Source organism: Pempheris klunzingeri, chromosome 4 (genome assembly GCF_042242105.1).
Source record: "Pempheris klunzingeri isolate RE-2024b chromosome 4, fPemKlu1.hap1, whole genome shotgun sequence".
Lineage (NCBI taxonomy): Eukaryota > Metazoa > Chordata > Actinopteri > Acropomatiformes > Pempheridae > Pempheris > Pempheris klunzingeri.
In genome coordinates this window covers 21,205,390-21,218,810 of record NC_092015.1, presented here as the reverse complement: position 1 = coordinate 21,218,810, position 13,421 = coordinate 21,205,390, and the positions used below count along the sequence as shown (strand labels likewise).

General features: G+C 43.2%; 1 protein-coding gene across 1 annotated transcript in view; it reads left to right on the top strand.

Moving 5' to 3' along the window:
• Positions 1 to 13,421, top strand: part of ankrd13b (ankyrin repeat domain 13B) — a 41,357-nt gene that overhangs the window by 26,355 nt on the left and 1,581 nt on the right. The window contains exons 7-14 of the mRNA XM_070829147.1: positions 1,610 to 1,676; positions 3,078 to 3,159; positions 5,939 to 6,003; positions 7,118 to 7,254; positions 8,227 to 8,384; positions 8,691 to 8,879; positions 9,438 to 9,601; positions 12,707 to 12,783. Coding sequence (XP_070685248.1) covers positions 1,610 to 1,676; positions 3,078 to 3,159; positions 5,939 to 6,003; positions 7,118 to 7,254; positions 8,227 to 8,384; positions 8,691 to 8,879; positions 9,438 to 9,601; positions 12,707 to 12,783 — 939 coding nt within the window. The remainder of the gene's footprint in view (positions 1 to 1,609; positions 1,677 to 3,077; positions 3,160 to 5,938; positions 6,004 to 7,117; positions 7,255 to 8,226; positions 8,385 to 8,690; positions 8,880 to 9,437; positions 9,602 to 12,706; positions 12,784 to 13,421) is intronic.

Below are 13,421 nucleotides of genomic sequence, written 5' to 3'. Positions count from 1 at the left end.
GAGGGAAAGATTTAGAGGAAAACGGGATGGGACAGAGTGCGATGAGGGGAAACAGAAGACACACAGAGTGAAACAGGGAGAGAGAAAGATGAATGAGACACAAGACTACGGGGGAAAAAAAAAAAACCACAATACATGAGCCAAAACAGGGGGTGTTGATGGTTTTGGAAGCAGGAAGCGAAAAGGGAGAAAAATAGACAGCAGACAGACACAGTGATAGATTGTGAATTATGGAAAGAGACCTGGAGACAGGAAGTGAATGTTAACAGATAAAAAAGCGAGAAGACAGAGAGGAGATTGGCACGGAGAAGTGAGCGGGGAGAGGTGGTGGTTGGAGGTGTAATCATCTCCCTGTCAGACTTGTACCTTGGTGTCACCTCTGTGCATTTTCCCTGGTCAGCACTCCTGTCTACATGCCAATAATCTATTTATGATGCTTTAGAGCGAACCACTTTGTCAAGCTCCGCAGACAGGACATCCACCTCTGGAGTTAATCTTTATGCAGCCATGCACAAAAACTACAGCTCTGCAGTTTTGCTGCTTCGGGGCTAGGCTAACAGGTTTACTGAAGCTTCAGTAATTGACCCATAATATAACTACAAAATTCAGGCGGACGTAACTTTGTCTGACATTAGATTATTTGGAGAACAGGACTGAGGCTCTGCAGCCATACTATAGCAATTCTATGACATTGTACTTAAAAGCTAATGTTAGCATGCATTCTGAAGATTAGCATTTATACCATGATTGCCATTTTAGTTTAGCGCGTTAGAATGGCAACATTTGGTAATTTGCACAAAACACAAGTACAGCCGAGGCTGATGGGAATGCAATTAGTTTGCAGGTATTTGATCATTCCATCACTAATATGGGGCATTGATTGGGGTGCTGACATAACATCATATGGTGCTGTTAAGATATGATGCACAGTGTTGCAAAGGCATCATGCGAGTCTTTTGTGCCCTCCCAGGGAGATCAGATGCCAGTCTAAGAAGTTTCCTCTCGCTGGTACTTGGTTGGTGTTTGGTCAGAAACCAAAGTATTGGACAAATTTGAAATTTTGATTTGATTATAGTGTTGTTTGATTATGGATGAAACTAACAGTTAGATGAAACTAAAGTTCTTACAATTCATTCTGAGACGAACACAGATGTCTCTACAACATTTCACGTTCAATCCACCCAGTAGTTGTTAATATAACTCTGAAGTTTGGACCAAAGTGGCAGACTTCCTGACAGACTGACTCACTCACTTTCTGCGATTTGGTCCACAAGGAGTTCAGTGATGTGAACAGATCACAGAGATGGGATATGCCTCACTAACTTCTGGGCAGACTTCCTAATTGCACACTGAACTGTTGATCTTCACTGACGACACACAAGGACAATGGCTGCAGTGTTTTCAGTCCTAATATTATAGAGAAAAAAACAGAGGCCGTGACTTGCAATCTAAGGGGAAATGCTTGATTTCACTCTCCAGTGTGCTGCATTTTTGATTTTCTCTCAGGTTCATGTCTGCAGATTGCTTTGGATGGAGAAATATTCTATAATAAAACTGGAAGTCGAGACCAGAAAAAGCTTATGTGGGATGTGTTGAACCTCTGTTGCAGGAATAAGACGGGCATACTGGGCTGGAGGAGCGAGAAGACCGAGATGGTGAATGGATATGAAGCCAAGGTAGAGCACAGGCTGCTCAGACGGCTCACTGATCTCTCACGCTGTCCAGAGAGACCACTGCTGTCAGAGCTCAGCTTGATATTTCCTGAAAGTCCACTTCACATGAAGAGTTCAATTTCCAAAACGTATCACTTCCAAAGTTATGTTAAAACCTTTGCTTCGGACATCTGTGGACATAACCTTCTACATTTTTAAACAGTGAATTTCTGGAACCAGACATGATATTTATTTAAATGCAGCAGTTAGGTATGAATTCTTTCGTCTGGTACTCGGCACAGAAAAGACCAGATGGCCTATCAAATTAAGTTAGAAGAAGGAGGCTATCTATCGTGCAGACGCATGCATTACCTTGACCCCATTTGTTTTCACGACCCCCTGGAGGGATCGATAGGAGACAAGTGTCAGACACATAGGACCATCTGTCACTGGTGGTTTAAAAGCCCTTCAGACAGGCTCTACAGTAAAATACTGCTGCCTGAAAAGCATCTATTTTCTGCATCATTGGTTTAGAGTAAACATAAACAGACAACTCTTGTTGAGCTGCTCTCCTCCTGGATGCGTTTTAGCTCTTCCTTTCACTTGCGGGTCGTCCAGTGTAAACTTAGAAAGAGCAGCATGCTTAATTTTTAATCGGTTTTTGTGGACACTAGTGAGGAATTCCAGTATTCAGCTATGGAGTGTAGCTTGAGGAAGTTGGTTGCATCATTCAGCTACAGACTAGGAACAAGATTTCAGTTCACAGTTTTGCATGTTTTTGGCATTGTGACAACAACAAAAAAAAAAACATTCATTGTCAGTGAACATACAGAACATTATTGTACCACATTTCTATATACTTTATACATGTTTTTTCTTGATTTGGAAAATGTAAATAGTAACTTATTGGCCATTTTATTGTAAAAATGAAGGCACTCTGACACATATTCACATATGCTCCATAAGTAATCAAGAATACAAAGGCAATGTGTCTGTTTTGATCCAAATTATAACTTTTTTGGAACCTCCTGTAGAAGCGGTACTGTAGAACCATACAGAACATTATTGTAGCACATTTGTACTTCATAACTTTGAAGTGATGATGTGTTTCACAAATCCATTACAAAAGATGATGGATTACAGTACGTCTCGGAGACCCAGGCTGTAAAACACGGGTCAAGACAATGGAGTTTCATCTGCTCCATATCTGCGATTGGTGTTGACCATACTAGTTCTACTAGCAATATTTCTCTACATATTGGATCTTTAAAGGGTTGATTTTGCAGAATTATTATTATTCTTCTTATTATTATTATTATTATTTATTTTATTTAATTATTATATTGTTACATGTACATCAATGGGGCTCTAAACAATGATGAATGTCAGCAGAACACAAAATTAAATAGTTTCCTCCTCTTTCAGGTGTACGCAGCATCCAATGTGGAGCTGATCACCAGGACCAGAACTGACCATCTGTCAGACCAAAACAAGAACAAGACAAAAGGTCAGCCATTTCTAATTTGTCAACTGTGCTCACTGCCAAATCAGCATTAGATATTGTCACTTCTCAGACCATAAGATGCAGCACCTGAATTTCTCCATCATCCCCTCTGTGCCGCTGTAAACCCTGGGCCAAGTGCTACGACATGACTAATAAAAGAGTCACTGATGAGTAATCCCTCTCACCTGAGCTCGATGAGATCACCCCGAGGCTCCAGCTAACAGCCCGTAACGTTCGCTCGGTGGCTCTGTCTCGTTTTCTGGTTCAAATCATAAATCAAATAGGATTAGCAGGCTTCCCTCCCTGGACTGTCGCTGTCAGCCAGGATCAACCATCACATGCTCCTCCGAGTGCTTCGCTCTCCCGCTTTGCAGTTCCCATCTACCCTCTGCTGATATGCAGGAGGGAAGCGTTACACTGACTTATCCATCATGCAATACCACCAGGGAGGCGTCTGATTGGCCCCAAACTTATTTTGCAGCAGGACAGCGACCCCAAACATACAGCCAATGTCATTAGGAACTATCTTCAGTGTAAAGGAGAACAAGGAGTCCTGGAAGTGGTGGTGTGGCCCCCACAGAGCCCTGATCTCTGCTAATATGCATGAGGGAAGTGTTACACTGACTCCTGAATCAGTGACTCACTTCATTTGCCCTTCACTTGTGCTACTTTTTATTTTATTACATTGAAATTTTTGGGCGCCATACACCCATATTTTCTCATATACTCATATCGCTATACTCGTATTGGTCATACTGACCCAGACATCCGCGTCAGATGTTGGAGAACCAGGGCGAGCTGATGGGAAATTGACTACTACTATGTATATATGTGTGTGTATGTGTGTGTGTGTGTGTGTGTGTGTATATATCCCAAGAGAGATGCATAGCCTACATACTTTATGTAGAGCCACACACCAACAAGCTGGTGATGCTCTCTTTGCTGCTCATCTCTCTCTCACATCTAAATAAGTAGCAGGTATCTCACATACAATAAAAAGAAAGGGTGCCTTCATTGTGGGTTCTTTTAAATATTTCTTTTAGAAATATGGTTTTCTCAATCAGCCTTTTACTATCAGTGATGGGATCCTATTATTTTTGTTGCTATGTGGTTTTTCTGTCTGGTATGAAGAAGGCAAGGCTCAGGTGGAAGCGTTGCATTCTGTGCACCAATCAGGACCAGGCAACATCTAACTGAAAATGTGTTGACAGTGGGTGGGTTGTTTGGTCACTGTCAATCACTGTCACACCCATACAGGCCTAATGAAGCAGATTTCCATCCATCTAGTGTCTACACCGCTTATCCTTAAGGGTTGCGGGGGCGGCTGACATGGGGGTACTGTTCGCTAGTCAATCACAGGGCTGACACACAGAGACAGACAACCACATTCACACCTAGGGGAAATTTGGAGTCACCAGTTTACCAGTTAACCTAACCTGCATGTCTTTGGACTGTGGGAGGAAGCTGGAGCCGGAACCTTCTTGCTGTGAGGCGACAGTGCTAACTGCAGTGCTGCTTTTTGAGAGTTAAATTCTTATGAGGTATTGCCTCAAAGTGTTTTTGAAAAATTGATTGTTGCTTATTTAGTAATGAATTCCTGATGTAGCGATGTACAACAGATCTGAGCCAGTTTTTTAGGGACACGTCCACTCAAACATTGACTAGGACTAGAACTTCACTGTGCAGAATGATGTGTGGACAGAGTTTGACACTAAAAGGCTGCTTTCACATTCATGCGCTGAAGGAGGAAAGTTTCTTCACGCTCTCCTTTTATCTCAGTTGAATACATTTACGTATGGGCGGGATTTTGTGGCATCACAGCTAGTTTGGAAACGAATTATACTAGTACTAATTATACTAAATATACCTTTCAGCACTCATAAGCTTTTGAAATGAACAATGCAGTTGCATATTTATAGATTATGGATGTTTCGATGTGTGAGAGGGAGTGGATGATGTATTCCTTTATGTAATGTATCATTCACAGCAGAGTATTTTTGTTAAAACAAGTCTTGAGGGGATCTTTTAGATCCCAGGAGGACAGCTCTACACCCAGAAAAAACACCTTCTTCCTCCAATACCTACTGTGGTTCTTTAAGCCGCTGCAGTCTTAACATCTCAAAAGGCTTTTAAAAGAATTGTATGGGTTTTCATCACATACTGTACTTGTTGCTATTACAGTTCAATCTAACGGTGACAGTCACTGACACATGTTGCTGAATGAATATCTACTGTATAATGCTGTGATCATTCAGGTGAAGTGGACTGTAATATGATTTCAGCTGTGGAAAGATGATGTTTAAGGTCTGGAGATACATTGAAGATAGTTATACAGACTGAACAGTGTACACATCTTTAGATGTGACTTTCAGGCATTTTGTTTTTCATGAAATTCATTTTGTTGGCAGTTTCAGAAACTACTCTGAACTATTTAGAGCCTAATTTAGATTCACTCTGCTCATATTTTGCTGCTTAAAAAGTATATTTTACTACAGTTTCATTAATTTCAGCACAAAAGCTTGATATAATGCAATATGTTGTCTTGAGCAAACCACTGTGGAGTAAAGTGGCACCGCAGACAGTTTCAGTAGAGATTAATGAGCCCACGCTTCATCATCTCTTGATAAACACGAGTTAAGCCAGCTTTGAGTACTCTGTAGTGTACCTCAACCCCAGAGGGTTTATAGAACTCAGACTAACAGAACGGTTTGAGTTTGAACATTGTGACTGTGCAAGTGCACTCTCTCGGTGTAACTCATCGCTGCTGTGTGCCTGTGAGCAGGTGGGAAGACTCCACTGCAGAACTTCCTCGGGATTGCTGAGCAGCACATGGGGCCCAACAATGGGGTAAGTCCACAGTGTATTTAGAGGTTCCGAAATTTAGTTTGCTTTATGGGTTAAGAGCATTTCATAGATTTAATTTCAAACCTAATCTAGTGGATTGAAAAAGCATAGCGGTGAGCTGGAAACACGTATGCATGGATTAACGGTGCTGACGTTATGATTGGACTTGGATGAACTGATATTTTGTGGACAGCCGTCACGGCGATAACAGCGACAGTAATGTGATAATCAAAGCATGTGAGTGAATCTTCATCTCCAGTATTAGCACCATCACCATCAGCGCCCCTGTTTGGATGCACACTGAGTGTATGAATCCACTCTGTCAACAGCGGAGCACGCCTGCAGAGTGAAACAGTAACTCAGAGGCTCCAACCTGCTCTCAAATATTGATTATGTTTTTTAATTGGTTTCTGCTGGAGAGCATCTATGACTCATGCCCCCCCCCCCCTCTTCTCCTCTTTCTGTATTCTGTCTTTTCACTTGTCCCCCCCCTTCGCTGTTGCCTCTGCTCTTTGGGACTTTATGCCTCTTTATCCTCTCTGCACAGCACTGAGGCACACACCCTCAGTGTTTGCTCAGCACAAGCTTCTTTTTTTTTTTTTTCTTGTTTTAGTTTCTGCAGACAGTTTGTGCAACTACAGCTGTTATCTTGTTTCATTCCAATGTTGCCAAAACCTTAAATTGATTGTGATGAAATGACTGCAACACGGAAATCATTTTTTCTTGTGATTACAAAGTCTTTGGCAGCCTCCACCTCCTGCAGTAATGGTGGCCTACCTTTAAGAGGTTTCCTTAAGTTGGGCTTTTACATGTACGCTGTAGCTAAAATATGCAGATGTGAGTAAAATCACATTACACTACAGATGTGGAATTACAATAAAATACACAAAAAACACATACAGCAATAATAATTTAGAGTAAAATGAACTAAAATGGGTAAAAACTGGCTACTATCTTCTATGATGATGTGAAATGTTAGGATAAGAAAACTGCTTTGTCATCTGTGTTCAAGTTTCGGCTTGAGAGCCAAAAACTTGTTCTGTTTTACTGATCTGTTTTTAAAATGCCGACATGTGGTTACATCAGGACTTTAAAACTTCATCATCACTTTCTGCAGGCTCTGGTGACACAGATGTCGTGTCCTGCGGTGACCAACCCCGCAGCACTGACGGCAGAGGAATACTTCAACCCCAGCTCATCACCCACTCAGAGGGACATCGGCCACCCGTGCCAGCTCACCACCAAGACCCAGAGGTGACACAGACAGACAGGCAGACAGGAAAACAGACAGGCAGCCGTGCATACAGTGAAGTCGCCCTCCAAACCCACCGCCAAGTGCCACAGCTGACAAACTGATGGGCAGAGACAAGGCAGACACACACACACACACACACACACACACGGGCAGAGTAAAGTTAGCCGCCCATGACAGCCGACCACCAAGGTCCTGAGGTAAAACAAGGACAAATAAAAATGGGAAAATAGACACACGCACATATTCACACACTTGAGGAGCAGATTTCTGTAAAGCTGATGGAGAGTGTACCAATTACACAGCCAGTCTCTGCAGTCTGTCACACAGCCGTGGCTTGATGACTCACGACACATCGTCTTCACTTCACTGTGGTACCAGAAGAAGCAAAACAGAAAATGAAAATGAAGGAATCCTGCAAGTGTCTCTCAGGATATTAGGAGATTTGTTTTTTCTGTTATTGTTTGTAATATAGCTAATGGTATTGGTTTTCAATATCCTGCATCTCTCACCCACCTGCCAACCTGCCTGTTACATCATCAGCCCTGTGCTCCTGTAGCTGAATATCAGCCTGCCGTTTTCAGTATTCAGTTTCACTTAATAAAAAATGACAGGACATCATCTGGATGAAGTGCTTGAAGTTTCAGGGCCGCCTCTCAAAGCTGCGTTCATTAGACAAGTCAGACTATAAGCATTGATTGGCCTCAATTTGAACACGACTCAGCAGCTTGTGGCCAGTCACGGTTAGCTGATGTAATCAATGTCTTTGTGTACCTCTGGCTGGAGAAGTAATCACTTGAATGAGGACATAAATTGCTTCAATTGTGCTTTAGCCAGAATTGTATGTGGAAATATTCATCAGAAAGCTCTTGCCTTATTTCTAATCAGCTTATCAGCATCTTCGCAGTGTGTGTGTGTGTGTGTGTGTGTGTGTGTATGTGTGTAACGTGTGTGTTTTTCTTTTCTTTTTCCAGGTTTAAAGCCAAGTTGTGGTTGTGTGAGTCCCATCCGCTGTCCCTGGCAGAACAAGTGGTGCCTATCATCGATCTCATGGCAATCTCAAACGCCCTGTTCGCTAAGCTGCGTGACTTCATCACTCTGCGCTTGCCGCCTGGCTTCCCCATCAAGATCGGTGAGAGCTGGGAGAGTGAGATGGATGGAGGGAGGGAGGTAAAAATGGTGGCCGGTTAAATAAAGGGGATGGTGGGAGAATGAAAAGTGAATAAATACACAGATGGATGGAGAGAAATAAAGACAGAGGGAGAAGGTGAACAAGAAGGACAGAGAGAAATTGCAAAATTGCCTGCTGAAAATAAAAGAATTGATGAGAGGTAACGCTCAGTTATCTGTCGGATTACACTGAAGCCAAAAGACGCAAACAGTTAGCAGATAACTTCAATGAAAAATGTCATCTTCTGCTCCATTTCTCTCCCTGCAGAGATCCCCCTCTACCACATCCTGAACGCCAGGATCACCTTCAGCAACCTGAACGGCTGCGAGGAGGGGACGGGCGTCCGTGCTGACACCGAGGTGGGGGTGGAGGGGGACGGACAGAGGGACGCGCCCAGGACAGACACCCCGTCCCCTGGCAGTGACTCCTCTAGTGTCTCCAGTTCCAGCTCCACCAGTGAGAGCACGCTCCCATTCCAACAAGCTGTTTTATGAACATTTACTGCTCAACCTGGGCCGTATTTTAGTTTTCAAACACTTTACAGTGAGGCGATAGAGTTATGATCAGTATTTATCACTGTTGTTGGATACAAAGTTATGTTCTTTGTGTTGAGCCTGAGATTATGACTTACTTTCATCATCCTATCACCGGATCAGAATCCCAACAACCACGTTTAAATCTGCAGCCATGCGGAGGGGAGATACAATTTATTGTGTGACCGCTCAGAAGGAACCTCTCTGGAAATCCTTGATGTTATCATGCAGAAATGCTCTACTTAGAGTTACAGCGCCGTGAAAATAAATGTAGTTGAGAATTGGAAATATTTTGGCAACAATAGTGTGGAGGGGAAAATGAAGTGACACAGCTTAATACAGATTTCTTTCCTTCCACTCAGCAATGACTGTTTTGTTTCCTTTCCTGTTCTTCTCCTTTAGTCTAGTGTAGTTTCCTTTACTCTTAGATAACGCTCCCTCCCATCTCTTGCCCTTTGCCTTCCCCCCCCGTGTGCTGCAGTGTCATGTCGAGCCGGAGAGATTCCCCCATGTGTGTTTGAGCCTCCGCCTGGATACACCATCCTCGGAGGCAAACAGAGAGACAGCATGAGGGAGGAGGAGGAGGACCTGCTGCAGTTCGCCATACAGCAGAGTCTGCTGGAGGCCGGCTCCGAATTCGATCAGGTGGGCTGAGAGATGATCTTCTGTTCTGAAATGAAAGAATCCCCAGACATCTTAGAACAAGACCTTTATTAACTGACTGTTCATGAAGCCCCGCCCACCCCTGGTTACTGCTGATACGCTTGTCAAGCTTTCCATTACATGAACACTTCACAATGATCATAGTCAGTGGCAGATTTACTGTCTGGAAAATGTTTTAAACCGGAACTAAAAAAAAGGTCTTAAATTGTCAATGATCCATGTAAATAAATTGTCTTGCAAAGCAGAGCTGGTTAGCCCCAGTACTACAAGCATGATGGGAGTTATTTATATGCTAAGACAGGGGTGCCCACACTTTTCCCGCTCGTGAGCTACTTTTAAAATGACCAGGTCAAAATCTACCTACATTAAAAATGCTAAATTCATTTCTATATATACTGAGTATACTTTAAATATACAATATATGTTGGCATACACTGCAACTAATGTAACCCTTGGTGGTATTACACAGCAGTAATGCACATGGGTGCCAAACAGTGATGGAACCATCAATATTGCACACAAGTAACAAGAGTAATTGGAACATTCAATACATTTCTGGTCACGACCTTACTCTGATCACAGAGTTTTGCGGTAGCTAGCGCGTTTGACAGCGTACAGGTCCCTGCCCGCGACCTGTTGCAGAGAAGAGATCTCAGACTGGCGTCAATCAAGTCGCAAACTCAACTTTTTTTTTTTTTTTTTTGATGTCACGCGATCTACCCGCACTACCTCCGCGATCGACGTATTGGGCACCCCTGTGCTAAGATAACCTTGCTAATGTGGATAGTTAATCAAATGCTCCACTAGCTTTAAATGATGCTCAGTCACTACTGTAAGAAGTAGGTTAGTTAGCTGCACATGCTAACGTCTGCAGCTTACAGTAGAGCAGAAATAGACTATATGATAGAAGTAGACGTAGCTTTTGGGTCTGAAATGGGAAGCCAATGCGAAAGTACGTTAAAGCTGGATTCCTTCTATTGGTCTACGAGAAAATGAGCCCACTTCTCACTTGATTTATTATCTCAGTAAACATCTTCCTAGTCTCTAGTTTCTTCAATAGAGTATGATGTTCATTTTGTAAATTACGGTCCCTTTTAGAGAAAAATAGTCTATGAAGCAGGGTATGCTTTATCTTCAGATGATCTACAAATCAAAGGTGGAATGAACATCACTTCTGGCTCCACAAAAACCAAGATGGAGACGCCCTTGAAGCCAAACTTTAGGCTTCAAAACAGTGCTCCACAAACCATTAGGTGACATCAAGGTAGCTACACCCACTTCTTCTAGAGAACCTTAACAAAAGGCATCTTCCACACTCTTTAAATGCTGAGTATCTCTCATGCGGCAACATGCACAGCGCTTTAACATGTTAAGAAATCTAAAGCTTGGCAGACCTGCCATGCCTAGTTATCGTTGCTAAGCTAGGATTGGACAATCGCTGCTCAGGGGAGGGGCTTAACCAACAGTCAGTTTGCCCCTTATTTCCCCTTTGATAGTGTTGAATACTTTGGCTCTTGCTCTTGTACGCGAATATATATGCTTCTACTGTTTCCTTGTGAAGTACTAAAAGAGCACAGTCTTCAGAGAGATTCACAAAGCCATGTTGCCATATCAACCGAGGTGCACAGTGTTCCCCCTATGAAACACCCAGTACAAATTACAGCAATAAATGCACCAATAAGTCAAGCAAGACAGGACAAACAGACACACTGCAGTAGGGAAAAAGCGACCAGTTTCAAAATAAAAACAATCGATACTGAAGTAAAATCAATAAGTAGAATAAATTGCCTGTGATGTGTGGAGCCCGGACCCATTCCATTCAGCACTGCCTCAGGATAGGTGCTGTTCTGAAATCCCTGAGATCCTGGTCCTGATAGTCCTTGGCCTTCTTCCAGAGGTACAGAGAGAGAAGTATAAATAGGCTCAGCCGCAAAGGTTAGAGAACATCCTCAGAGTTTTCTTAGCGTGGATGCAGGAGGAGAATGCAGAGGAGACAGAGGCAAGGTTGCAGCTGAAGATTCGTGCTGTAGTTTGTACAATCACCCTCAGCAGCCCGCCGTCCCGAGCCGCTGTACTGCCGCTGCGAACGGCGATGAAAAAGGTGATGACACTTTTAATTAAAGACAGGACAGGTGTTAAAGGACTGCACTGCTGACAGCGCATGTTTTACAGCATTAACTGCTGTACAAATCAAGCTTCCATCACAGCCTGACATCCTCTAAAACATCCCATTAGGTTGTAAATTGCCAGCTTTCATTCACAGTTTCATTTAATCTTACAACAGTGCGAAATAACATGTCGTGTCAATGAAACTTTACTCAAAGTTTACTCAAAGACGCCGGGAAGACTTTATTATTTTCTGTCCTTGTTGTCTGGTAAAGCGGACAGGGGCTTCTCTGAGAACTCCAGTCGACCCTCATCCACAAATGCACTGCTAGTGCGGCATTAGCACCAGATAGTAACGTAGTCACGGAAAATCAAGATTCATTCACTGAAATAAAACTAGAAACCAGGATCAGGGTCATGGTGGTCTCGGGGCAAGAATGATCCAACTGAGCCCCCCCCTAGATACACATAAGCATAATATGAAGTAAAATACTAAAGGTGTTGAAACTAGATTTAAAAAAAACCAGCCCTCAAGAGTAACGACGTTCTGTTTCTTTCAGTTTCTGTAATCTACAATAAATCTGAAAATGTGTGACGTGCTGTTCAAAATGATCGTTAGTTGTTACCGTCATGAAAAACAACCGAATGAGTTCAAAGGTGCTGTGCATGTGTGTGTACGTGCGCTATAAGTGTAGCGGCTGAAGGTAAAACTTCATTTTTGAGCGCTCAGCGATATTAAAAGCGGTATCAGTAGCGGTATTAATATTTGGCGTGTGTGTACTAAAGAAACAAGGCCAAGCTCAGTCTAGATTACACTCAGCTTGTTCATAATTCATAATCAACCAGCTGGCTGCCTCTGTGCTGTGTGTGAGAGCTACTTTAGCGCACATTAAACAGGAAGAAGCCACTCTCTACCACCACCACCTCTATATCTGCCCACGTCCTGTTCTCGCTCACTCACTTCCTCCTCTTTGTGTCTAGGTGACCATCTGGGAGGCGCTGACCAATAGCAAGCCAGGAACGCACCCCCTGTCCTGTGACCCAAGTCGTGTGGAGAGGTCAGACGCTCTCCACTCTTCTTTTTCTGTTTTTTTTTCCCCGTCCTGCACCCTCTCCACATCTCCCTGCCCTCCATCCAAAGTCCCTGTTTCACCAGGAATCAACCAGCATCAGCTGTTTAATCGTCTTTCATGTTCAAAGGAGCTGGAATCCTCAAAAAAGCCTAAATCTGATGACCGTCAGGACCAACGCTGTATTTCCTTCACCCATATTGTCTCTGGCTTCCTCTCACTCCTCTTCTGTGTTGTTATTCTTCGGCGTCTTCCATTGTATTTTTTCCATCCTGCAGATCTTTTCCCTCCATCCCTGACTCACATCCTGCATTCTTGTCCTCTCCTACTCTCTATTCTCTTATCCATCCTGCTATTCTCCTCTCATCTCCTGTCTGCCGTGCACAGCTTTGTGTGTGTATGTGTGTGTGTGTGTGTGTGAGAGAGTTGCTGTTGACTTTAGCCTGTTATCTTTAGACAGACTTCGACTCCCACAGTCTTCCCTGTTTGTAGATGAGTGGATGGATAGACGGAGACGGCCCCGTTCCCTCTTTTTGCACAGTCGTGCTGCAGCAGCATTTACTTACATCAGTATATTCCTCTGTTCTGTTGGGGGGGAAAAGTAGGTGTCGAAAACATTGCTGCAG